This window comes from Hemibagrus wyckioides, linkage group LG10, assembly GCF_019097595.1.
Source record: "Hemibagrus wyckioides isolate EC202008001 linkage group LG10, SWU_Hwy_1.0, whole genome shotgun sequence".
Taxonomy (NCBI): domain Eukaryota; kingdom Metazoa; phylum Chordata; class Actinopteri; order Siluriformes; family Bagridae; genus Hemibagrus; species Hemibagrus wyckioides.
In genome coordinates this window covers 3,884,227-3,911,661 of record NC_080719.1, presented here as the reverse complement: position 1 = coordinate 3,911,661, position 27,435 = coordinate 3,884,227, and the positions used below count along the sequence as shown (strand labels likewise).

Below are 27,435 nucleotides of genomic sequence, written 5' to 3'. Positions count from 1 at the left end.
GCGAATGAATAACGCAGGTTCTGTCAGACGAAAACAATTAGAATAACAGACGATTACGGATAATGTTTTTGATAGATTTTGATTTGAGAGAATAATTATACGTAAGTACACTGTAATAACATAAATGTAGTCAGTTATCCGAATCTCTAACAGAAGCAATAACAGTAAAGTAAATTTTATTTCCAGATTAATGACGTGTAGAAATATCCTACATTGAATAGATTTAAAAAACATTTCTGGATAAAAGTGAACAAAATAAGGAACAAGCGTTGTGTTTGTTTGTTTGTTTTTTATATCCCTGTATTAGCATTTTTGGTTAAATTTTCACAAACAAGTTAAATCCTCTAGATCAGCGGAAAAAAGAGGTAGCTGGAGGGGTCAAGGGAAAACTTTTTGAAACATTCCGAACGAGTGTATAAAATACTCATCTTTTGGCACCTCTTACTGGCAATTCATTAGCTGATGACTGGAAGATCACAAGGGCTTAGTCATTTGTGGTTTATAGTCGTTGTAACTGGACTATCGCTGATTAAACATGGAGCGGTTTCAAGAACAGAGCCAGACTCATGGTCGAAGATATTTCGCGTCTTTTCCTCAGCTCTACTCAGCCATGACTGGAGCACCTCTCACCCTCCATCCAAGCCTAACCATCCTGCTGAGGGATCAAACACTGAAACACTGCAGTTATAGTTGATACTAACACTCTTTATTTCTCATTTCAGTGCAACAAGCCTTTTTTATTTCAGCAGCAGGATACCACACTTTCGCCGTTGAGGCCCGGGTTCGATTCTCACTGAGGGTTTAACTCTGAGTGGCTAGGTCACGATTATTGGACCACTAGTGGTTAAAGCTCTGGGCTGTTGATCAGAAGATCAGTTTTCAAGCCCCAGCACTGCCAAACTAAGGGCACCTGAGCACGTCCCTTAACCCTCTCTGCTCCAGGGGCATTGCATTATGGCTGACCCTGTGCTTTGACCACAACCTCTAAAGTTGGGATAGGTGAAGAAAGAATTTTACTGTGCTGTGACAAAAATAAAGGCTTCTTCTACAATTTTTGTCCAGGTTTCTTGATTAGTTTGTCTATTAATATTATAATATTTTCCTCCCTACTAAGTTTTTTGTTATTTTCTCTGTGTATTATTTAAGCAAATATCACAGTGCAATTAAATGAGACAGAGTTGCGAAACCCTTGGCTTTCTGTTAAGACCCTAAATGGTAACTAGCGCTAACTGAAGGAAGTTTGCATAATATTCATAAATCTTTAATTAAATTTATTTAAGGGAGTTTTATGTAAAGAATCAGGACAAACAGGAGCGTAGAATGATTATCTGTTGTTGATGAGCCAACGAGTACTTTTACAAGAAGCTGTAGGACAACAATGACGTGGTTTTATACGACAGATCCAGGAATCGGCTTTCGAAAAACAGGTTTCGGGTGTGGGTGCAGAAGTACAGCCTGGCGATTGTGAAACCACTGGACCAGAATAGAGTGTGTTTATATCTCTATGGCAGAGCAGTGAAGTGGGGTATCTTATCAAAATTCATACACTTGGAGAGGAAGCAACAGCTCTGCTTTTCTGATAGAATGATTGGCTTTAAATTATTTGGAGTTCAATCCTGAGCTCAGCTTACTGTCTGTTGAGAGTTTCACATGCTCTCACTGTGTCTGGGAAGCTTAGTGAATAAGGTGTTGGAATAATGATCCTAAGGCTGGGAGTATGATTTCTAGGTCTAACAAGCTGCCACTCTTGGGCTTCTGAGCAAGGCCCTTAACCTTCAATTGCTCAGTTTTATATAAAATTAGATAAATTCTAAGTCACTCTGGATAAGGGCGTCGGCCAAATTCCATAAATGTAAATGTCTGTGTGGGTTTCTTGTGGGGTCTCAACTCCTAAAATTATGCTAGTTGGTGGTCTGGCTTCTTTAAAACAAATGTGTGTGTATTCCGTCTCATTCAGACAGGGATGAATTATGAGAAAATGGGCTTCTGTGCATGGAGGCACTAAAGGGTCGTCATTTTTAGTCATTCTATTCCTTGAATCATATTTAATTCTGGACAGATCGCACCCACTTGCTGTTATAAAACACATAATAATAGTTTCTATCTTTTGACATCTTCACGGGTAACGTATAGACTATTTTTCCGGTTCTTCAGGGAGACTTTTGACCCTTTTGTCTCTGGGTACTTATTAAGAATGACTTCATAACTCCTCAGGCCCCGGGCCTGTGTCTGTTAGACCTGTTCAGTAATCCACCCTTGCATCCTTTTCACCCAGCCGCTCTCTCATTGTCCTCAGGTTACCTCAGCGCTGACCAGAATAAGAAAAGAGCTTACTGAAGATGAATGGATGATCTGTGGTGCCATCTGGTGATTGTGATATGAGACTGCATTGCATTTATTGTTGGGGAGAAAAGTTTTGGGACACCCCTCCAAATCAGTGAATTCAGGTGTTGTTTATCAGGGGTGGGGCTCGGCCCCTTAGTTCCAGTGAAAGGAACTGTTCCAACTTGACCATAAAGACATGGATGAGTGAGTTTGGTGTAGAGGAACTTGACTGTCCTGCACAGAGTCTTGACCTCAACACCTTTGGGATAAATTAGAGAGAAGAGTGTGAGCCAGGCCAAAACTGAGACGTCTGCCTTTACATGCACATGAATGTAATATGGAGTTGTTTTGCCCTTTGTGACTATAACAGCTTCAACTCTTCTGGGAAGGCTTTCCACAAGGTTTAGGAGTGTGTTTATGGGAATTTTTGACCGTTCCTCTAAAAGCGCATTTGTGAGGTCAGGCATTGATGCTGGATGAGAAGGCCCGGCTCACAGTCTCCGCTCTAATTCATCCCAAAGGTGTTGAGGTCAGGACTCTGTGCAGGACAGTCAAGATCCTCCACACCAAACTCACTCATCCATGTCTTTATGGACACTTTTGGTCACTGGTGTGCAGTCATGTTGGAACAGGAAGGGGTCATCCCCAAACTTTTCCCACAAAGCATGAAATTGTCCAAAATGTCTTGGTATGAAGCTGAAGCATTAAGAGTTCCTTTCACTGGAACTAAGGGGCCGAGCCCAACACCTGAAACACAACACCTGAACCCAATGATTTAGAGGGGTGTCCCAATACTTTTGGTAATATAGCGTGTAATTAAACCTAAACCTACAAGCAAACACAAAACGATATAATTTTATCTTTTAAAATATATTAAAAATATATATATATATTTAATTTATAAAACTACCACAAAACAATCTTTTTTGCGCAACTGTATAAGATATTAAAATATTTGCTAATGATATCTTAATAATTCCACATTATAAATAATCATCGAGTTTATTAGCGTTAAAACACGGCGGAAGCCCCGCCCACTGTGCCGCCCACGACAAACTTGGTGATGACGTAGGCGCCAGCACTTTCGGTAGGTCTGGCGAATAAAATTGCGCTTATCGCTGACGTCAAGTCACAGATGGTGCACGGTGTCCTCCTTACCGGTGAAGTTAGCATTAGCATTTAAGTACCTTTAACTTGAACGTTAGCCTTAGCTTAGCTCCGGGTGGTTTTTTTTTTTTTTTTTTTTTAAACTGGTTAGCGTTTAAACAACTAAAGTTTTTCTTTCCTGTCTGTTTTTCTTTTTTTCTCTCCTTTGTAAACAGAACCACGACAAAACTGAAGGTCTTTTAGGAAAGGTAATTATTATTATTATTATTCTTTCCGTTATGTTTTCAAATGTATACTTGCTAGCTCGCTTAGCGGCACGCGCAGGGTTGTGAAATGGCCGTTAGCTCGCTTCATCCGCCCGAACAAAGAGTGCGAGTTAAAAACATTTTATTCCCACGTTGTCGCGCGTCATTTCACCCTGTTTCTTTTCCACTCGGGGTTATGACACAAATCCGTGACTTGTCCTCGGGGAAAATTTGTAAAAATGTCCACCTTTTCTGATTGTTTAAGAAGAAAATGGCGGCTAGCTTCAGCCTCCTGATCAACTGGAAGCTAGCTCGCGCTAGCGGAACAAGTTATCACAAGACCTACATGTTTATCTGATTAAACCTGCTTATTTTAAAAAAAGATCTCATACCTTAATTGACTGTTTTTTAATTTTTCCTGTTAAAACATTTACGCTGATCAGAACCCTCCCCCCAACATCCTGTTAGCATGTTAAGGGGGGAGGAAGCTAATTAGCTCATCACAGGGCCGGCCATTTTCACTCCCTTTTGTTTGTGTTTGGTGATTATTTTACAGCCACCAAAAGATTGTGTAACCTCCACTGCGCATTCTGAGCAAGCTTTTTCCCCGAGTGATGATTGATTTTTCCTTTTTATTTCCTCCAAGCACTGAGCTCCGACAGGCTAGGAGTCTTTGTCTGGATCCAGAGAGGCCTTGTGTTAAAATGTAGATCTGATCAATACAACATGTTCTTATCATATCTGGTCGAATATTCTTTCCAGTTGTTGTAACATCGTTTACTGTGTGTATATACTTCCTTTTTTTTTCTGTAGTTAGACCTCAGACACGTTTTTTGTGTGGAACTGAAAAGCATTCACTATAATCATCAGCTTGTGGGAAGAAAGGGGGGGAAAAACTCAACCAGCCAGTTGTTTAGTCACATTCTGCCTCTTCTTTTAATTCTCTTCCAGATCGTGTTTCTCCACCCCACCCTTTCGACATTATTCTTTTTGAGTGTCCTTCGTTGTCAAGCCGCCAAAGTGGAGAGTGTGGTTGCAGAGGGGGGTGCTTCTCGTTTCAGGTGATGGTTTACTACTAGACGGTTTATCCAGCCAGCTTTATAGGTGGATTTTGTATGTGGTCTTGTGGGTGTCTTAATATGATCTTCGGCTCCTAATGCTGTGATTTTTGTGTACTTTTGCAGTGCTTCTTCGGGAGGAGGAGGAGGAGGAGGTCGGGGTGCGCCTCAGCACTATCCCACGACTGCCAGTAACAGGTACGTATCGGTTCATGATATAAAAAAAAACACTCATGGATGTGCTGTACCAGGAAAACGTTCAGTGATGAACCAGTAGCCTAACTGGTTTGTACTGTCACCACCCTGAAACTGTTTTGTTTTTACGAGAGCACATCCTGACTGAAACGTTTTATTCCTGTTATGCCGCAGCAGTTTGTAGAAAGAAATACCTCATACGTTTTAACCATTGGTTACATCATCTGTAGTTCCTGTTTTCTCTTGTTATATCAGCTATAAATATAACAGCTATCGACATGAATAAGATGGATAATAAATGCTTATCATGTTCCAGGGAAGCTGTAAAATGTTTTGTCCTGAAGATCAAAATGTAGGCATGCTTAATATTACCACATTAACCACTAGCTGTTCCATTTTATAACTGCTGGGGGGGTTAATCTTGGGGGTTAGTGCTGATCCCTTCTATAGCAAGTGCAGTAATATAAACCTACTGACGGAGATGCTGTTGGGGGGGAGAACCTTTTGACCAATCATTCGCAAGAATCCAGCAGTATTGTCGTATAAACATAGGAAGTAAATGTGTCGATTTTGATGTTTCCTCTACCAGCGAGCTCCTGGGGAAAACCCCAGGGCCTAGCGTTCAGAGATGGGTTCCTTCACGAAGCACTAGACGAGATGCCAACTCCTCAAACGAAAAAGAACACCACGATGCAATCTTCAGAAAAGTGAGAGGGTAAGTCTCTAAACCGTAAAAAGAATTTATTGTATGATTTTAGATTTTTTGATTGATTTTTGTTGTATTTTATTTTTTCCTTCCCCAGCATACTCAATAAACTGACCCCTGAGAAGTTTGACAAGCTATGCCTTGAGCTTCTGAATGTGGGCGTGGATTCAAAGCTTGTCCTCAAAGGAATCATCTTGCTGGTGAGTGCCCATCCCCCCCCCCCCCCCAATCACGTAAAAACAATAAAAAGTAAAAAGGGATCACTTATATTGGATTTTCTTCTGAACAGATTGTAGACAAAGCCCTTGAAGAGCCCAAGTATAGCTCGCTATATGCTCAGCTATGTCTGCGTTTGGCAGAGGATGCTCCAAACTTTGATAACCAAACATCTGAGATCCAGTCATCACAAAAGCAGAGCACTGTAAGTATGCTACAAGAGCCCCCGTGAAGAATTCCGAATGATTAACTCAGTGTCTCAGGGTGTTTAATGAGTGTACTCTTGTGTGTTCCAGACATTCAGGAGACTTTTGATCTCAAAGCTTCAAGATGAATTTGAAAACCGCACCAGAAATGTTGATAGTAAGTTATTTATTTTTTAAAAGGAAACTCAGTATAGATTTTACACCACAGGCACCATGAGCAATTCAATAAAATGCTTTTCAAGTACATGATCTTTAGGTATCTGACACACACTACCAAAAACCTGAAGACCATTTTTTTTTTAAATAAACTTCATGAGAAAAGGATTCCTGCTTAACCCCACCTTTCAGTGGTATATATCGGCACATTACTCCCCACTAAGGTTGCGTTCACTTTTTCTCCTTCTCGTAAATCCTACAGAAGCGTGACTGCTTTGAATAAGAGCTTCTGTAGATGCTTTTTTCTATATATTGATTCCTAAAGTTAGGCAAGTCTTAAACTTGCAGCTGTTTTGGTCACACGTTAGTTGGCTTAAAAGGAAAACAAACAATGGAACAAGAGTCTTGGGTTGTGAGTGAAAATAAGAGAAAATATTTGACTCTCATTTTTTTTTGTGCAGTAATAAAAATAACTTTTTTTGGTGTTTGGGGAGGCGTTGGCTGGTATGTGATGTCTCTTTGTAACTGTGTGGGGGCACAGACAATTCACAAAAGCAGCAGGAATTCTCGATTTTTCTGTTTTTCAAAGTTACAGTGAGGACAAACAACCTCCTCGTCACCAGACTTACACAGCGATGTTTCATTTGTGTTGTATGAAAAAATATCCTCCATCTTGATTAGTTTAGCTGCATGTGCAGTACATCAGTGCAAATAAAATCCGCAGACTGAATGTAGCCTGAGAGTAAGTGGTTTGTGCTATGGTTCTGTAGACATTTTATAAATACTGCTTTCCTTTCCAGTTTATGACAAAAGAGATGGCCCTCTTACCTCTGAAGAGGAGGAGCAGCGTGCCATTGCTAAGATCAAGATGCTGGGCAACATCAAATTCATTGGGGAGCTTGGCAAGCTTGATCTCATTCACGAGTCTATCCTTCATAAGTGCATCAAAACAGTAAGTTTGTGGATGAAGTGAATGAGATGTGATGAAGTTCTTTCATGTTGAAACACTAGTGATGAACTTGTGGTGACATAAATGCTACATTTTCAGCTTCTGGAAAAGAAGAAGAGAGTCCAACTTACAGACGTGGGGGAGGATTTGGAGTGCCTCTGTCAGATAATGAGGACTGTGGGGCCTAGACTTGATCATGAGAAAGCCAAGGTAAAAAGAAATGATGTCATTTTAAAGCAGAGTGGTTCAGTAATAGTTTGCGCTACTATGTGATGTGGTTTAGTTTCATTTTCTACCTCGTAACCACAAAAATCTTTTCTTTTTTTTTCTCTCTTTCAGTCTTTAATGGATCAGTACTTTAGCCGCATGCGATCCTTAATGAACAACAAGGACTTGCCTGCAAGGATTCGTTTCCTGCTGCAGGATACTGTGGAGTTGCGAGAGAACAACTGGGTGCCTCGGAAAGCTTTCATCGACAACGGACCTAAGACCATCAACCAGATCCGTCAGGATGCAGTGAAGGTTCGTGCTCCTTTTTTATGCATCTCTATGCATTTTTCTCTTTTTCAAGGTGATGAAAAGAACCCGTGACTCATTTTCTCTCTCCGTTTCAGGATTTGGGCGTGTTTATTCCAGCTATGACCCCAGGAATGAGGACAGACTTCTTTCAAGATAACCCCTTCTTGCCAACACGACTAAGCAGGGAGGTTCTCGGGGGATTGGCTGATATGTTTGGACAAATGCCAGGTACACTCTGATCCTTTCTACATGTTCTCTCCTGTGTTTATCTGGTTTTTTAAATATCTCTCTGGCTAATTTTGAAGGGCAGTTTCGTACAGATGTCCGCTTTACCACGGAAATAGTAAGTTAAAGTTCAGTACACTTTAACGCTTAAAAATCTCTAATGGGGCACTGACCATTCCCCCCTCCAGCTAAGGTTAAGATTTCGCTTTTTCACTTGTCTCCACTGCTTCTTGTTAAAATGTACATGGTTGTGAGCGTGGGAAGTCATCTCTCAGATAATTCATAAGCTACGTGGTGACGTCGATCTAAACATAAACCAGCAGAACAACAAGATTAGCAAGGAACTCGCACATGAGCTTTGATTCCACCCATCTTGGATGCTTTTTGGGGCTTGGTTGTTTTTTTGCGCTTAATATTGCTAGTGAGTTCAGTTTGAGAAGGATTTTTTTTTTCTCTCATCAATTACCAATTAACTACTAAGTCTTGCTGTCCTTTTAAAAGTGACACCGCTGGCTACACAGTGTGTTGAAACTGTTTCACCAGATACAGAGTTGTGATGCATTCATAATGCTAATACATTGCTGTGTAAGCAGTACAACACTTTAGGGTGTGGAGTTGTAGGAAAGTAATCAGCAAGGCGTTGCTCTTGCCATTTCCAAAGTTGGAGTGGTAATGTGCTTACTCTCTGAAACCACAGTAATTTGCATTCTCTTAACACCACCACGCTATACTTATTTACTGCTCTGCTCTGGGAAATAGGTTAGTTCCTGTTACTGCTTACATTATAGCAACTCAGTCATATCCACCCCCCCACCCCGTCTTTTTTGATAACGCATAAACATCCTGAACCAGCTTCCTCAAAAAAACTTGTTATAGGCTTCTGTGTTAATGTTAGAACATTAGTATTGGATATCCTTCCATAATTGTTAATCTCTTGACACTGGTATTTACTTCTGAATAAATGTTAAATAAAGACTGTCCAGCTGTGCAGTAAGCTGTTACTATAGTAACAATACCACATTAGGACGAGCGCATTAACATTTATGCCGCTTCACTACACTATGAGCTGCTGTTTAGTTTGTGGTTACACCTCAGTGTTGCATGACAAGGTATGCAAAATGTCTGGCTGGTGCAGAGTTTGTGCAGACAGCAGAACGCTTTGCATATTGGCTCGGGTTCAAATGTCACGTTGATAATCCTGCCATGTCCTGCTGCCTTAATTTGTTTTCCTTCTGTCTCATTTCAGGCTGTGGGATTGGAACTGGACCTGGGGTTATTCAAGACCGGTATTCCCCCACCATGGGGCGCCATCGCACAAACCCGCTCTTCAATGGCCACAGTGGCCACATGGCTCCCGCTCCTCAGTCTCAGTTTGACAAGCCTTTCATGAAACCCAATCAGGTACAAGTCTGATCTCTAAATCTGTGTGTTAACTTTTATCATGAAATATTTCTGTTTGGATCGGTGTTCAAGTCGTCACTTTTGTTTCCAAAGGGCCAGAATCTGCTTTTCCAGAACCAGAATCAGCAGCAAGCTCAGTCCAAGGACATGCCGCCACGTTTCGGCAAGAAAGGACAGCTTAATGCTGATGAGGTAAAAAGACCTCTAAAAGGAAGTTGATTAATCTGCTGTACAACAATATTACTTTACAGAAGCATGAAATATCCCTTTCTGACTCCCCACTTCTCCTCCTGTGCCAATACAGATTAGCCTGAGACCGGCTCAGTCATTTCTCCTGAACAAATCCCAAGTGCCAAAGCTGCAGCCGCAGATTCCCAACATGATCCCTCCCAGCGCTCAGGCTCCACGCACATCCACTCCACCGCTTGGACAGGTGCCGGTCTTCCCCATAATCCTCCACTCCACATATCTTAACAGCTAAGAAGTGATAATCACTTCTTTTTTTTTTTTTTTTTTTTTACCTTTTTTTTTAGCCCCCACAGCTTGGCCTGAAGACGAATCCACCTCCTATTCAGGAGAAACCTCAGAAGACGAGCAAGAAACCACCTCCTGCCAAAGAGGAACTGCTCAAGATGACTGTATGTATCTAATTTCAACTTGTGCATTTCTTTTCCATCAAACTGTCGCTGTTGTACGAGAACACTTATCACGTCTTTCTTGTAGGAGACTGTCGTTAAGGAGTATTTGAACACCAAGAAAATCAGCAACGCTGTGAACGGGGTGAGGGAGATGAGGGCACCTAAACACTTCCTGCCTGAGATGTTGAGCAAGATGATCGTGTGCTCTCTGGACAGTTCAGATGAAGATAAAGAGCATGTCAGCAGTCTGTTCCACGCTCTGCGTACTGAGGGCCTCATCGCCGGGGATAACTTCATGCAGGTGCGATTTTTATGAATGTCTCCTCACTCCTTCTTCCCCGTATTGCGTCTCCCATATCAATAAAAGTTGCCACTTTGTGTACATTGCCACAGGCTTTCCTTAACGTTTTGGACCAGTGTCCTAAGCTTGAGGGTGACATTCCCCTGGTGAAGTCCTATCTGGCCCAGTTTGCTGCACGTGCCATCATCGCTGACCTCATGAGCATCGCAGACCTGGCCCATCCTCTGGAGAACGGCATACACTTCCCTCTCTTCTTGCTTTGCCTGCAGCAGACAGCCAAGCTGAAGGATAAAGAGTGGCTCACTGACCTGTTCCAGCAGAGCAAGGTCAACATGCAGAAGATGCTGCCAGGTATATATCCTTAACAAATTCTTCCACGTGTTCTGTAGCCTTTTAGCCGTTACATTATTGATATGATCCTGTGTGTGCAGAAATAGACCAAAACAAAGACCGTATGTTGGAGATTTTGGAGGGGAAGGGTCTGAGCTTCCTGTTCCCGCTCATGAAACTGGAGAAGGAGCTGCTGAAGCAGATCAAAGCAGACCCGGCACCCCAGACCATCTACAAGTGGATCAAAGATAACATCTCACCCAAACTTCACACCGATAAGGGTTTCGTCAACATCCTGATGACCAGGTAACCACTTTGATTCTGATCCTAATTTCAACTTGTAGCAGTGTTTTCTCAGGTCTGTCTTCAGGGCTGAGGATTTGATGCTTTTGTACTTATTGATGCAGATTGGATTAGTTTAGCATAAGTATTTGTAAACATTTCCTGATTTAAAAACGCTCATGTTGGGAGAGCAGTAAAAATGATAACAGGATGATGTTTGTGTCCTGTGGCTATACGATCACATTCCATTGACAAACAGTTGAAGAGATGCTGGAGACACGAGCTTTTTTTCAGTTCCAGAAACCACTCTAAGTGTATTAGAATCTCACCCTCTTCTCTCACCTTCCTTTTCCCAATTCGGTTGGCGTGCATAGAAAATTACGAACGTGTATCCGAATAGGAGCAAAATGATCACGGCTGTAATTTTCTTAGAGGCGGAGGGAGAAAAATGCAGACATGGCCAACCTGAATGTAAAATGGGAAATTCCCTCAGGACCCCAATGTGCATTTTAAACCTGTCTGGGTTTAGCAAAGTGACAAGCTGCTATTTTTAAATCATCAAAAAAAGGCAAAAACTAAGGGTGTAGGGAATAGCCATTATAAATAACTTGAATAGAAGCCAATCTGCAATATTTAAATGCATCTATAAACAAATAAAACATGCACTTGCCATTTTACAACCTCTGCGGTTTCCCGATCAGCTTTCTGCAGTACATTTTCCACGAGGTGTTTTTGAACGAAGCCGACGAGCAGCTGTCCTCACCTTCGAAAGAACAGCTGGACCAGGAGAAGCAGCTGCTGTTCTCTTTCAAGCCAGTGCTGCAGAAGTTCCTGCACGATCACGTGGAGCTGCAGGTCAGCGCTCTCTACGCACTGCAAGTGCACTGCAATGCCAAGGCTTTCCCCAAAGGTCTGTAACTGACACTTCCTATCGCTTTTCATTGCAGTAATAAATGCAAATAACTGATTGCATTTCCCCCCCCCCCCCCTCCCTCCTCACAGGAATGTTGCTGCGCTATTTTGTCAACTTTTACGATATGGAAATAATTGAAGAAGAAGCCTTCCTTGCATGGAAAGAAGATATTACCCAAGAGTTTCCTGGCAAAGGAAAAGCGTTGTTCCAGGTACAGGCTTTTGGTGCATGTTACAACACGAAGACACATTTCTAAACAAACTCTGTCGTGGCCTGAGAGAACTTTTTAAAACCTGGTTTAAGCAAAATTGATTAAATATTCCATTCCTGGAAAGACTCTTAATTGAATTGACTTAATTTGCATTTTATAGATTGTAGCTGTTTGTTAGTGTCTCTCACACGGGTTTAGAAATTTATTGGTTTTTAGTTTGTTTTTCTTTATTCTCATCACGTTAGGTGAACCAGTGGCTGACCTGGTTGGAGACGGCTGAGGAAGAGGAGTCTGAAGAAGAGGCTGACTGAGGAAACCAGCCAAAGCCTTAAAAGGGTCTTTTACATCATGCTTTTCCCGCCTACCCATTTCCACTCCCCCCTAATCCCACTATCATCACTCATACTGTCTCTTTCTTTTTTTAAGTAACCTGTCGCTTCATTCCCCGCGTTCCTCCTCACCACACTTCGATCCTCACACCTTCACCATTTTAAAGCATGTGATGGTTTACTACGCTTAAAAAGCAACACCTACGAAACGGTATTATCGGCGTGATTCTGCTCGTTTGTTTTGCTTTCGAAAACCATGTATTCATGAAAGCCTTGTTTCCTGCTGCTGTAACACAACACAAGCGCAGAAATGCACCTTGTGCTCAGTGTCATGAGCTGTTGCAATATACGCTCCCTCGATTGTTACAAAGATCCCTCGACTGTAATCACCGCGACCGTACAGTTTTAATAGTCGGCAGTTCATTTCTACCTCTTCAGCGATGGGTTTTAGAGCGCCGAGTCGAATCGAGTCCCTCCTTCAAACAGGCAGATTTCTTCAAACTTACATGGTGCTCGAGTCTGGGTCGAAAAGAAGAATAATAAACCCATTGGTTTACTCACTCATGCTGATCTGATTGTGACAAAGTAAAGCCATGTGGGAGAAGAGTTCGACAGCCTTCTCTCTCTCCCTCCTTCTTTATTTTACTAAATCATCCCGTCTTTGTCCCCTCCATTACTCACCAAACTTTGATACTTGAAAGTTTTTTTTTTTTCTTCTTCTTCTACTTTACAGCATGTTCAGGGATTTACCAAACATGGCCTGTTTTCAGATGCAGCAACCATCGATCGAATCGAAACGTGCATTTTTTTTAGACTTAAAAAAAAAAAAAACGAGAAGAAAACTTTTAATTCGTGAAATAAAGTGAAAATGAAATTGAACCGATGTCAACTTTTGAGAACCACTCAGCTTATGTAAACCTAAGTCCGTTTTCCATAATATCTTACACAGATATTTATTGAACTCTATCATTAAAAAAAACGACTGATGCTTTATCTATAGGTAGAACAATAAAAATGGATGCACATGTGGTATACGTCTGTACAATGAATTACTTGCTATTTAAAGTGTTACTGTAAGATGTAAGAGCTCTGAATGTTCTGTGTACCACTCGCTTAACTTTCAATAAAGTTACACACCAGGATCATGTGGCTGTGGATTTCTGCGTAAATATGACTTCTGTTTGTATATTACATCATCGGATCCTTACGTTTTGTTCATTTTACATTTCTGCCATTTGAAAGATTCTTATCCAGAGTGATGTACAATAGTGCTTCGAAGGCTTTATCAGTGAATACATTAACACTGGTTTAATGGATAGGATAAGACTAATGCTGACCGTGAGAGAGACCTTCTCGTCCAACATCAGTGCCTGACCTCACAAGTGCGCTTCTAGAGGAACGGTCAAAAATTCCCATAAGCACACTCCTAAACCTTGTGGAAAGCCTTCCCAGAAGAGTTGAAACACTTATAGCTGCAAAGGGCGGGACAACTCCATATTACATTCACGTGCATGTAAAGGCAGACGTCCCAGTTTTGGCCTGGCTCGCAGTCTCCGCTCTAATTCATCCCAAAGGTGTTCCATGGTGTTGAGGTCAGAAGTTCCCTCCTCCACACCAAACTCACTCATCCATGTCTTTATGGACCTTGCTTTGTGCCCCGGTGTGCAGTCATGTTGGAACAGGAAGCGGTCATCCCCAAACTGTTCCCACAAAAGTTGGGGGCATGAAATTGTCCAGAATGTCTTGGTATGAAGCTGAAGCCTTAAGAGTTCCTTTCACTGGAACTAAGGGGCCGAGCCCAACCCCTGAAAAACAACACCTGAATTCAGTGATTTGGAGGGGTGTCCCAAAACTGATGATCAGAATAAAATGTGTGTTTGAGGAGTCTCCAGTGTTAGCATTTAGCACACAAAGGTAAAGCTGTAGCAAAATGTCACAGGATCTTCAGGAGTTCACAAGTTACTGTTTCTCTAAGATTAAAAGCTGCAATTTATTTTTCTCGTATTAATAGTAAGTCATTACTTATCTCTTATTCCTTTACATTTCAAGTATTTAGTATTTTTTGTTAAATTTTATTGGTTATAGGTTATTTATATCTTATTTTTGTACCCTTACATTTTTTAAATTTCTATTTTATTTTTTATTTATTACCTTATTTCCCATTGGGATGAATAAAGTGTCTGTCTATCTATGAGATTTAAAAAGAAAGAGGGATGAGGGAGTGTAGCAGTCTTAAACACAAGTGTGAACAGGGGTTAACTTGTTTCCTGGACATGAAACTACAAATGAATGAAATGTAGAATAAAGCAACACTACTGAGGTGCAAGAGGAATAAAACACCTCAGGATATTCGGGTTGTTAAAAATATCACCTTACTCGACTCTTGAGAGTAATTGAGAACGGATTCCTGATTCAAAAGGATTTATTTCAATTCAGTACAAATGTACACATCTCATTATAACCAATTCATTTCTGTTGAGTATTTAGACTCTGTCTTGGTTTGTTTGGAAATATCCACTGCATGAAAAACATATAGGTTCAGCGATTTTTACTCAAAACATTACAGGAAGCTTTCCCCCTCTCAGAAAAAAAAAAAAAAAGTTCAACCATTTTGAGGAATAAAAAGAAAAAAGAGTCACGGAAGTATCGTTCATTCAACCTGCAGATAAAAGGTGTCCAAAGAAAAGACATGGCTGACCTAACCTAGGACAGAGGAGGAAATAAAGATTTCATGACACATTTACAGTGCGTTAAACTCAGTCACTGTCATCAGAGCCTCGGTTCGAGGCCTCGTTGTTGGATCCCTCAGGCTCGGATTCGTTTTCTGAGCGCTGAGGCGATCCCTCGTTTTCGGAGCCCTGATCCGAGGCTGGCGCCGGAGAACCGGGCCGGGATTCGTCCTCTGAAACTTCCGAGCGGCTCCTCTTGCTCTCGTTATCCGATTGCTCGGAATCAGACTGACGCTGCGGCCTCCTCCTCTTCACCGGGCGCTCGCTGTCCGATTCGTCCTCTTCGGAGTTAGCCGAACGCCGCCGCTCTTCTTCAGATTCACTGTCGGAGGCGATGCGTTTCTGGTGGCCTCCGTCCTCGGATCCTGAGCCGCTGTCCCGATTCCTGATGGAGATAGCGACCGGGATGTGAATAAAACCGAACGGCTGATTAAATCACATGATCATAAACACACAGAGACTCACCGGTCTTCAGCTATTTTCAGTCCGTCCTCATCCGAAGACGAATCTGAGGAGGAAATGATGGCCTTGGATTTGATCTTCCCTTTAAGAGACGGCGGCAGACGCTCGGGTTTCTGCAAAAGAGAGGAAAACACAGTCAGTTTAGATATGCAGTACAATGTTCAGAAATCACAGTGGGTATTTTGTTTTGTTTTTTAAAAAAAAAGGTTCTCTGCCTTCTCAATCTTCTTGCGCTCTCGAGGTCTGCGCTGTTTTTTGGGTCTCGAGCTGCCCTCATCCTCGTCGCTTCCCTCATCACCTTTAGTTGGTCTAAAGAAACAGAAACAAGCTCAGAACCATTAAGCAATCCATCTCTATATACACTGACCAGGCATAACATTATGACCACCTCCTAATTATAGTGCTGGTCCCCCTTTTGCTGCCAGAATAGCCCTGACCCGTCCTGCACTCTGCATTCTGACCCCTTTCTATCAGAACCAGCATTAACTTCTTCAGCAATTTGAGCAACAGTAGCTCGTCTGTTGGATCGGATCACACGGGCCAGCCTTCTCTCCCCACGTGCATCAATGAGCCTTGGCCGCCCATGACCCTGTTGCTGGTTCACCACTGTTCCTTCCTTGGACCACTTTTGATAGATACTGACCACTGCAGACCGGGAACACCCCACAAGAGCTGCAGTTTTGGAGATGCTCTGATCCAGTGGTCTAGCCATCACAATTTGGGCCTTCATCAAACTCGCTCAAATCCTTACGCTTGACCATTTTTCCTGCTTCTAACATCAACTTTGAGGACAAAATGTTGACTTGCTGCCTAATATATCCCACCCACTAACAGGTGCCATGATGAGGAGATACTCAGTTTTATTCACGGCACCCCTCGGTGGTCATAATGTTATGCCTGATTACATCCGATAATAGAAAAAGGTGTTCTCTATAAAGATTATAATTATTTATTTATAAAAAGATCTCCCAATCATGTTCCTCACCTCCTCCTTTTCTTGCGTGGCCTCTTTTCTTCTCCTTCATCTTCTCCCTCTTGTTCGCTCCCACTGCGAGGCTTCTTCTTCTTTTTCTTCTTGATGGGCAGCTCTTCATCGGAGTCATCATTGACGAAGTCGTCGTATTCTCCTCCTTTCTTACGCTGATTAAAAAAAAAAAAAAGAAGAAGAGGAGGAGGAAATCGGTGACTTGGACATAGAAAATATTTTAGCTCCGCCCTCAGCCAGAGCACAACTCCTCAGCCACGCCCCTTTTCCATAAACAGGAATTTACATGCCATATATGTAGGAGACAGACTGTGGAAAGTCCAAGGCATGTCGAAGTACATAATTAAGACTCCAAAAAAAATAGAACAATTATTATATAAATTACAAAGACTGTAAAAGTTTTGAAGACCGACCCGTCCGCCGCCTCCTCCTCCTTTCTTCTTCTCTTTCGCAGCCTCCTTCATCTCGTCAGTGAAAGTCAGGAGGTTCTTGGTCTTCTCCACATACTGCGCTCTCTGCTCCAGGAGCTTCTTCTGCTCCTCAGCCTCCTTGGCCTTCCGCTCCTCTTGTTCTCGGAGCAGCTGCTGCCTGAGCAACTCCCGCTCTTGGTCCTGTTTGGCTCTCAGCTCCTTCTCCTCCTCGTCCTGTTTACGGGCCCGGGCCACGTGGTACTGCGCCTGACTCAGCAGATCAGAGCACTGCCTGCAACCGCGACACATGTTCTACGTCAGTTTAACAAACGGTGGCGAGTCGCAGAGAGACCATGAAAAAGCGCGTGAACCCACCTTGCTTCACTCGCAGCCAGCGCCAAGTCGAATCTCATCTTGTCTCCAGCTTTACTGAGGTAACTGAAGTACCTGCGGGAGGACACGAGAATCATGGAGAGTTCATTTGATTTGGATATTTATTAAAGGTGCAGTGTGTCATCTTCAGCGCCCCCTTCTGCCTGTGAAGACAAACGCAAGTCCAACACAAGCCTTTGTCACAACTGACCCTGTATCCTATCCTTATAAGGTAAAAGGGCAGGTCAGGGTACAGCAGTTCTTTCTGATTTCGGTAGGCAGAGCCTAAAATCCAAACCTATTCCAGGAAATTATAGTGATCTTTTAGTGTTAGGAGACGTTTCTGATTAAAATTTTGTATCTAAACTTGTATTAAGATTAGAATCATCATCAATAAGCAGATGAAAGATGTTCATCTGAATAATCCAGGATTGGTATGATCCACATTTGTGCGGCGCGAGCGTACCTGTGAGCGAGCTCGAGCTCCTTCACCGCACTCAGCACAGCCTTCAGGTTGCTCTTCTCGTCCTTCAGCACCAGAGTGGCGAGCCGCTGCAGCACCAAGGCCACGTTGAACATCAACACAGTGTCGCTGGGAGCCACATGACGGGCCTGAAGGAAAAAACAAACAATAACAAACATTAGTTTTTAGCCTCCATTGTTTCATCTAAAACCGTCTAGAAACTTAATTAATCTGAGCAGACTGGTGGTCAATTTTGCTGAATTCTTACTGAAAAAGCACTGAGTCAGTGTCAGCATGTTACTGTGTCATTAAATGTAAGAGCCAATCAGCCTCCAGGAAGCAAATGTAAATAGTAATTTACAAATATATAAGAATATTATAATAATATTTCTAAATTTTAAATGATGTTCTATCCATAGCTGACTGACCCTCAGCAGCATCTGTTTGCACTCCTGAAGCTTTCCGCACTTAAACAGCGCTCGAGCCAGGTACAGCAGCACCTCCGTGTTCTGGTACTTGTAGAATTTCTTCAGGCAGTTCTCATACTGCAACACAGAAGATCCAGAGATAAGGACACATCTAACCAGCTTCATATTCTCATCAGCATCACTGCAGTCATATCACAGAGAGTCTCTCTCTCACCATCTGCACAGCGCTGATGTACTGCTTCTGCTCCACGTAAATGTGCGCCAGGTTCAGCCAGACGTCGCTGATATCCGCTGTGGCTTCTCGGACCTGAGCGAACACGTCACGGGCTTCACGGTAGTAACCCTTGTGTGCCAAAACAGCTCCTGGGTAACACACAACACACAGCAGTACATCAACAAAAAAACAAGCAGCAGGGGTGAATAATACTCTTGTCCTGGGAACTCTGGCTTCTGATTTGGATCTTAGGACCCCAAAAAACAAATTTAATGCTCATTATAGAAACCTAGAGATACTTCATGACATTTGGAGAATATTATGCTACGAGTTGATCACTTAATAATAAACAAAACTGAGAACACATTATTCAAATGCTGAGCTAAATTAAACTGCCTGCATCCCTCAATACACTCATGGATTCATGGATGGAGGGATGGATGGATGGATTCATGGACGGACGGAGGGATGGATGGATTCATGGACGGAGGGAGGGATGGATGGATTCATGGACGGACGGAGGGATGGATGGATTCATGGACGGACGGAGGGATGGATGGATTCATGGACGGACGGAGGGATGGATGGATTCATGGACGGACGGAGGGATGGATGGATTCATGGACGGACGGAGGGATGGATGGATTCATGGACGGACGGAGGGATGGATGGATTCATGGACGGACGGAGGGATGGATGGATTCATGGACGGACGGAGGGATGGATGGATTCATGGACGGACGGAGGGATGGATGGATTCATGGACGGACGGAGGGATGGATGGATTCATGGACGGACGGAGGGATGGATGGATTCATGGACGGACGGAGGGATGGATGGATTCATGGACGGACGGAGGGATGGATTCATGGACGGATGGATGGATTCATGGACGGACGGAGGGATGGATGGATGGATTCATGGAAGGACGGAGGGATGGATGGATGGATTCATGGAAGGACGGAGGGATGGATGGATGGATTCATGGAAGGACGGAGGGATGGATGGATGGATTCATGGACGGACGGAGGGATGGATGGATGGATTCATGGACGGACGGAGGGATGGATGGATGGATTCATGGACGGACGGAGGGATGGATGGATGGATTCATGGACGGACGGAGGGATGGATGGATTCATGGACGGACGGAGGGATGGATGGATTCATGGACGGACGGAGGGATGGATGGATTCATGGACGGACGGATGGATGGATGGATTCATGGACGGACGGATGGATGGATGGATTCATGGACGGACGGATGGATGTTATCACGGATGGATTCATGGACGGATGGGTGGATTCAAGGATGCATGGATTCATGGACGGATGGACAGGCGGCTGGATGCATGGATGGATAGATATGATGGATGGACGGGCGGCTGGATGCATGGATGGATGGATGCATGGATGGAAGCTCAAGTGGTTAAGGCACTGAGTTATTGACAGAAGGATCAGGATTCAAGCCCCAGCACCGCCAAGCTGCCACCGTTGGGCCTTTGAGCAAGGCCCCCAACCCACCCTGCTCCAGGGGCACTGTATCATGGCTGACCCTGCGCTCTGACCCCAACCCCCAAGGATGGGATATGTGAAGAAAGAATTTCACTGTGCAGTAATGTATATGTGACAAAAAAGACAACTTATAAAAACTTACAGATAATGTATATAAAAAGTTTATATTCTGAATAAATAAGTTGAACAGACTGAGCAATAGGAAGTGGTGAATACGTACCGATACCATTGGCAGCATACAGATTCTTAGAATCATTCCTCAGAACTTGTTTGTAAATGGCCAGCGCTCTGTCCTGGTGCCTCTTTTCCTAAAACGATAACCGAGAAAAGATGAGCCGAGAACACCGAAATGCCCACTATACCTTCTCGCTGCATTAAGCTGTAATCTCGCACCTTTTCTCGGTCCCTCGTAGGCTGGTGTAGTGTCTGCAGCCACACATTACCCAGAGCAAGCATGGAGTACGTGTCGTTCTGAGTAGACGGTTGCTTCAGGATACGCTCAAACTTCTTCTGCCCGGGTCCCCACTCCTGCTTGGCCAAATGGAGATTTCCGATCAGGGACCAAGCATCTGGGTGATCCTGAAAAGATGTACAGAAACGTAATTAACAGACGGAGAGACGTCTTTAATTCTCAGCTTAGACTGGCGAGCTAAACTGATAGGAGGCGGAGCTTCTGTAGTAGGTAGAATCTCACATCTCCTTTAGGAAATCATTTGATTGACATGTCAGACAACCAATGAGAGACAAGCTGAATTTTATTATTATTATTATTAATATTATTATTCTAAAACATCAGTATCGGAATAAACAATATACTCATATCATAAATATAAAAACACTATCAGTGACTTTTGAAATGAAGATCAGGACTACCTGATTGATCTGAAGAGCTTCTTTAAACCAGTCTGAAGCTTCGTAGAAGTTGCCTTTGTCACGAGCCATTGCTCCGAGCCGCAAGTAACCTATTAAATAATCATAAATGACAATTATCTTGAGCTTAATGAATCCAATATACATGGGGAAAAACGTGATTCCGATTTCTTACAGTCGACGTAGTTTGGATGTTCTCTCAGGATGTTCTTGTAGAGCTTTTCAGCCTCGTGGAACTCGCACATGGCCTCATAGAGCCGTGCCAGGTTATAGGAGGTGGTGACGGATATGGCGTTGTAGTAATGCTCATCGTGCTCACCTTCCGCTTTGGCTCTCTCCAGAGAGGCCAGGAAGTATTTCTGTTATATCATAAGAGAACCACAGACAGGAGTTAGGGGTAAAATAGGTGTCTAATGTTAAAAAACAAAAATACTTGGATATGTTCAAATGCAAAGACCTAAATCAGATTAGAAACTGTAAGTTAATGATTTTGAATGTTCATGATAAAATTAAAATCCATTCCTGCTGAATCCAAATCAAAAACCAATCTCAACCCCATCCTGAACTCATGCCATCTTTCAACCAATCCTGTCCAATTCAGTTCTGTCCAATCCCAATATCTCATCCAACCCTGTCCAGTGCAATCCTATCCAATCTCCTCCAATCCAGTCTCATCCCATCCAATCCAAACAACATCCCACCCAATCCAATCCTTCACAATAAAATCTTTTCTAATCATCCCCAATCCAATCCCTCATCCCATCCCATCCCAAACTCCTCTCATCCAATTCTGCCCAATAAATTACCATCACATCACAATCCCAACCCAGTGCCTCCGTCTTTAGTAAGAACTTTATGGTTCTTGGTTCAGCATCTCAGTGGATCTGGAGCAACTTCCAGGAGCTCTGAGTGCATGAATACACCCAGGAGGAAAAGGCAGTTCTAAAGTCAATTTTGAGGCCTTGACTCCCCTAACTAGTATATTTTTTGGAGTTCAGTGTAGTATGTAGTTGTATGCCTGTGGAAGAAATCCGAACAGGCACACATTGAAACCATCAGTCATTTCTACCTTTGCTTCTCCAAGGTTCCCCAGTCTGAAGTGCAGGGCTCCCAGATTGTTAAGGATCTCAGGGGGTACGTCAGCCTGTACCTTCTCCTGGAGAATACGCGTGGCTGTGCCGTATGCAGACAGAGCACCCTGTGAAGGAGAAAGTGGTGATGAGTTGTTTTTCTTTTCCCAGTCCATGCACAATCCCATAGAAATATCATACCTGGATGTCTGTCTGCTCTAGAATCTGTGCAAGTTCAATCCAGGCTTCTACATCATCAGGATACTGCTCTGTGACTTTCTTTAGATGACCCTAAAACACCAAACCACAAAAAAAAAAAAAAAAAATCAACATCAATTTGCTTGTTTATTGTAAACCATTTTACACTGGCAGAAAGCAAGGATTACTTTGGCAATGTCTCTTTTTTCCTGGTCGTCTGACGTTGCGTAAAGTGAACCCAGAATTTTCATGGTTTCGTAGTTGTTCGGGTACGCCTTCAACACCTTCTCGAAGCACTGCGCGGCGTTTTCTTTGTCTCGTCGGTACACGTACATCTGTCCCAGGCCGAAGAACGGCAGCACGAAGGTGGACGAGGCGAACTGAGTAGCCTGGTAGTAATACTGAAAAGCCTGGTCGTAGTCCTCCTACACAAAAACAAAAGACTTTTAAATGCTTCAGCACCTTAAACCAATATCTCACAAGCTTCAGAGATCCAGAACCCGGTTCTAACCTGAACGTGGAAGGAACGAGCCAGTTGATAGCAGCTCTCAGCCTGCATGGCCTCTACCTCTGTGTTGTGGAACGCATGAAGGGCCAAATGCTGGACTTTACTGTAATCCTATGTTTAAAAAAAAGCAAGAATTTATATAAAAAAGTAAATATCCATTTACACCATACAAAAATGTTACTTTATTCTCACTAATCTTGTTACCTTTTTGAAAAAGAAGTGGTTGGCCAGGTGGTTGAGCACCATGGGGTTGCTTGGGTCGATGGTGTAGGCTCGGGACAGCAGCTGGACGCCGTTCTTGATGGAGTCAGCTTCTTTGTTGTTGAGCTCGAGGACGGCGAGACCGACCAGGGCTCCCACGCATTTCGGGTTGAGCTCCAGGGCGCGACTGAAGGCCAGACGAGCTTTCTCCAGCTTGTTCAGCTTCACAAAGCAGTGACCCATCCCAAGCCGCACTTCAGCTGCAAAAGGACAATTAAAGACATCAGCATCACACAGTGACAATCAATCCTACGGTGAAGACTGACAATCAGTGTCACTACCACTGCGTTTCATTTAAGACGAGACGTTCTACAGAGCATGTATAACATCACGGGGTGTGCTGTTATATCAGTGCCAGGGTATCTATATTATCTGAATAATATCTGAATTATTCTACATAGTAATTCTTGTCCATCATAACCGCACGAGTTTCATCCTAACAGAGGGACAGGTTCCGAGTTCTCACCTGGACAGCCGGGGTTTGTCCGTAGAGCTTTTTTATAGTAAGCCAAAGCTCCTCTGTAGTCCTTTTTGTTGAAGGAAATACAAGCCTTGCCTGTGAGGGTGACAAGATAATAGGTACAAATGAGAAAATCAACATTTAATACTGCATGCATTTTTGAAGATATGAAAGATCCCTGGGTTCTCAATGCAAGCGAGGGCTGTGTGTCTTCCCCCCCCTCGGAATTCCATCTCGGAAAGTTTTTCTGAGATCTCCGTTACACTGGCTCGTGAGTCCATGACATCACTATACAATGATGGAACTCGGATTGAAAAAGTAAGAACAAGAAATAGTGTGATTTAAGATTATTAAACAGTCTTGTGTTTCTCTAATGATATCCACTTAATTTAAGTCCTAACCAATGATTTAATTCCAGTTTTCACAGACAGTGATGAAAGACTGTTTCAGAGTTTTTATTTTTCTATTGAAAGAAAATGTTGGAAAATTTTCAGTTGTCACCAACACGTCTTAATGTCATGTGAAGCCAGACAACTCTGTCTTTTCGAACTGCCGCTTATTCTGTGCCACAGGGTGACGTTACACACAGAGAGGAAATGGCTATACACCGTCTTCCACGTACATGAGCTTAGAGAAACCCATGATCGCTTAGAGACTCGTTATTGACAGACAAGAGAAGAGAGAGCCGAAAGTCCCGCCTGCTCATAGTGCACAGATAAATTCTGCTCTCTAGAAAGGCAACAAATGGCTGTGGAATTGATTTTTTTTTTAATTACAACTTGATTTCTGTCTATAGAATATTCAGGAATACAAAGTAGGGTTAGGGTTTCCCGAGTTATGGTGCAGGGCGCTAACCCAGCCAGGGTTAGGGTTAGGGTCAGTAACCCAGCCACTGAAGAGTTAACTCTCAGAGCCAGCCCCAAGCCCAGATAAAATAGGAGAGTTAGGGCATCCGGTGTAAAAACCTGTGCCAAATCCAAACATGCGGACCGAATGATCTGCTGTGGCAACCCCGAACAGGGAGCAGCCGAAAGAACAACAACAAACTCCAGTAAACACATAAAATATTATTGTACGCAAATAAATAAGGAGTCTGATATTTGAATACACTGATTATTTTCAGAGAAGGTGAAATTTGTTTTTCCAGTTAAAAATAAGTTTGTGAATTAGATCATGGAAGCGATTTACCCACCCAGCAGTGCAGGGATGTTGTTAGTCGACTGGTTCAGGACAAAGTGAAACTGGGCGTCGGCTTGATCCATCTTGTCCCCTTCCAGCAGACAAAAACAGGCTCGTCCCAACAAGTGGTTCTGTTAAATATAATAAAATAAACAGTTATGTCTATCATCTGCAGGACGAAGGAGTGTGGGCATCTAATCCTGCGTTCGCCCTCACCTGATCGTACATGATGATCTTATCCGCCATCGTGTACAGGAGCGTGGACTGATTGATGAGGTCCTTTTTCGCATCCTTGTTCTTCTCTTTGCGAGCCTGCTGGACGTAATAGGCAGCGAGAGTATCCAGACAGGTCATCTGGTCCTTTTCGTGGTCTCTGTAGTCGAGGTTTCCGTCGATACGTGCCGCCTCCAGCAGCTTCACAAAGTCCTCCGTCTTCCCCTGTTTGTAGTACTCCAGCTGCACAGAGAGTCAGAAAAGTTACAATTTTAGGAGACGAGGTTTCTTCTCTGAGCTGTAAGACAAAGCAAAAGAAATAAAATACGTACAGCAAGTGCGATCCATATGTGCAGCTGTGTGTGCTCCTGCTTCAGGATACTGATCACTTCATCTCCTTCAGGAAGCTGATCAAAGTCCAGCTCAATCACCTAAAGGACAAAAATGTTAAGAGAAGTGTGATCGAACCTCATGCAGTGTTGTTTCAGGTCCATGGGAAAAGCTATTTATTTTTTCTTTAAAGATTTATTAATTAACTTATAAACATTGCTTTGGATAAAAGCATCTTTGCTTTCCCTGAGATTGGACAACAGACACCTGTAACGTAAAATAAATGACCTAAACTCCAGCAGCAGGGGTGATAATAATAATGGAATAATTATTATTAATACTAACAATAATAATATTAATAATAATAAGGCTATTATTCTTCAGTTTTTCAGTTAGAGACAGTTTGAATTAAATTAAAAAGTGAATAAACAAACATGTGAATAATTAATTAAATTCAAAATAAATATAATACATTTAATATAACATTACCACTGCCCAATATATTTTTTAATTTTTTTAAATAATTTTTATAATTATATATTTTTTTTAATTTTTGAGAAATGGTGATAAACATTACATATAGCTGTGATGAAAACACCAATAATACAGCGGAAACTCATCCGAAAACTTAAGCACATTTAATATCCATTTTATTTAATAAATCTTAAATATTTAAACTAAAAAATTTATAAAAAAGTTAACATATTGCTGAATTAATATTACATCAATTCCCTTCTAAAGGCCGCCTTCATCACAGAGGCACAGATTTATTTATTTTTTTTAACAACTATAAATATAAATATTCTTATTATTAAATTATTTATATATTATTAAATATTATATAAATATTAAATATAAAATTCGATTTGCTCAAATATCAGTAAATAATCCTGAACTTTAATAAATATTATTACACTCAACTTAAAACATGTTTTGTGAAATAGAACAGCAGATTTTACATTTTCAAGTAACATTTTGTCTTTTAATTTTACTACAATTAATACATTAATTATCAAAGAATAATAATTAAATATAATAAAATTAATATATAATTATATATATATATATATATATATATATATATATATATATATATATATATATATATATATATATAATCATAAAAAATTAAGAAAGAAAATGAATAGAAAATAGAATAATTTATATTTAATATTTATTTTTATATTTAAATGGACACTAAATAAGGGATATAACTGCATTAAATATTATTTAAAAAATAAATAATTAATCACTTGTTATAATATTATAAAAAGCTACAATGACAGACTTTTCCATCCTGAACAACTTTAAATAATCAAATACTATTTTAACTTGTTATTAAACCGTAATATCACGTCCAATTAATCAGTTATAAACTTAATAATCCTTGTGTTCTAATGTAATTATTAATATACCGCAATAACACTGAACAGGTTTACTGTATGTTGCTTAGCGCTAACGATAGCCGTTAGCATGGCTAGTCGGCTAATCAACAAAGCTCCTTCTGCTGCAAATAAAGCAGTGAAATGATCCAGTTTAATGTGTTTAAAAGTCTTCGCACCTCGTCAGTGTCCCGCAGGGGGATTTCAATAGATCCCCGAGACATGGTGACGGTTTATATCCTCAATCTTCTGTCAGGTTAGCAGTTCGGCTACCTCGCATATTCTCTCGTCGCTACTGATTGAAGATGGTGTTCATGTGAACAACAAAGTCGTCCACTTCCGGTGTCTCGACTTCCGCGCGCTAAACGCTGTAAAGTAAAGGTCCTTTAAATAATCCGGAAAATAATCCTTTTATACTCTCTGTGTAGTGCTCTGAATATTCATCCACTAGTTTTGCTTTTCCTTTTTAAATAATATATATTTTTTGTGAGTTTGTGATTTTTAATATTTACGTCATATGGGTTTTTGTCATGTTTTCTCTGTGACCATTTTAGTTTTCTCTGTTTTCCTTCCCAAGACATGTTAGTAATTGCATTAGTGACTTTAAACTGCCCCTAAGTGTGGTGAAAGAAACACTGTGACGTTTCATCAGTGGTGTTCCTGGGGTCCTTGGGCGGGTCCCCTGGTTACTGGCACTAGTAGCTCGGTGGTAGGTTTCTCACCAACCACCATGCAGAAAGACCAGGTTCCCAGCCAGTGCCCGAACCCCAGCTCCTGGATGCAGTGCCGGTCCCAAGCCCGGATAAAATGGGAAGGTTGTGTCAGGAAGGGCATCCAGGGTAAAAATCCTGTGCCAAGTTGTTGTGCGGACCAGCTTGTCCGCTGTGGCGACCCTCACAAGTAGGGAGCAGCTGAAAGACCAACAACATCCCTGGTTACCCAGCTGGAGTTAATCGAGGGATGGGTCTAAACACGGATCTGCCCTCTTAATCCAAATCCACCTAGTGACCTTCTCTGCAGATACTGATAGTTCATCCCTCTTGCACTGCCAAGCTGCCACTGTTGGGCAATTCC

The 27,435-nt window shown here is 42.1% G+C and overlaps 2 protein-coding genes across 2 annotated transcripts; one reads left to right on the top strand and one right to left on the bottom strand.

Annotated features, from left to right (window-relative positions):
- Window positions 1–3,590: 3,590 nt before the first annotated feature.
- On the top strand, window positions 3,591–13,454 carry eif4g2a (eukaryotic translation initiation factor 4, gamma 2a; the record flags this gene model as incomplete). Its single annotated transcript, XM_058400881.1, has 21 exons — window positions 3,591–3,680; window positions 4,629–4,738; window positions 4,862–4,933; window positions 5,520–5,645; window positions 5,734–5,836; window positions 5,926–6,057; window positions 6,149–6,215; window positions 7,015–7,166; window positions 7,263–7,373; window positions 7,503–7,685; window positions 7,778–7,910; window positions 9,154–9,308; window positions 9,402–9,500; window positions 9,613–9,741; window positions 9,842–9,946; window positions 10,032–10,247; window positions 10,340–10,598; window positions 10,679–10,883; window positions 11,561–11,769; window positions 11,862–11,983; window positions 12,229–13,454. Coding segments are annotated over 21 exons (2,844 nt in total), but the record flags the coding sequence as incomplete, so codon positions are not given.
- A 1,262-nt stretch (window positions 13,455–14,716) lies between these two features.
- ctr9 (CTR9 homolog, Paf1/RNA polymerase II complex component) lies at window positions 14,717–26,697 on the bottom strand. Its single transcript, XM_058401408.1, has 23 exons — window positions 26,541–26,697; window positions 24,982–25,080; window positions 24,653–24,892; window positions 24,450–24,567; window positions 23,264–23,353; window positions 22,741–22,997; window positions 22,540–22,647; window positions 22,217–22,453; window positions 22,032–22,121; window positions 21,830–21,958; window positions 20,936–21,119; window positions 20,764–20,852; window positions 20,284–20,469; window positions 20,111–20,198; window positions 18,376–18,524; window positions 18,162–18,278; window positions 17,737–17,882; window positions 17,274–17,345; window positions 16,902–17,190; window positions 16,489–16,643; window positions 15,719–15,812; window positions 15,507–15,616; window positions 14,717–15,426 (listed from the first exon to the last, which is right to left on the bottom strand). Exons 1-23 carry the CDS (start codon window positions 26,583–26,585, stop codon window positions 15,069–15,071), a joined length of 3,450 nt encoding a protein of 1,149 aa, XP_058257391.1. The 5' UTR covers window positions 26,586–26,697; the 3' UTR covers window positions 14,717–15,068.
- Window positions 26,698–27,435: the final 738 nt, after the last annotated feature.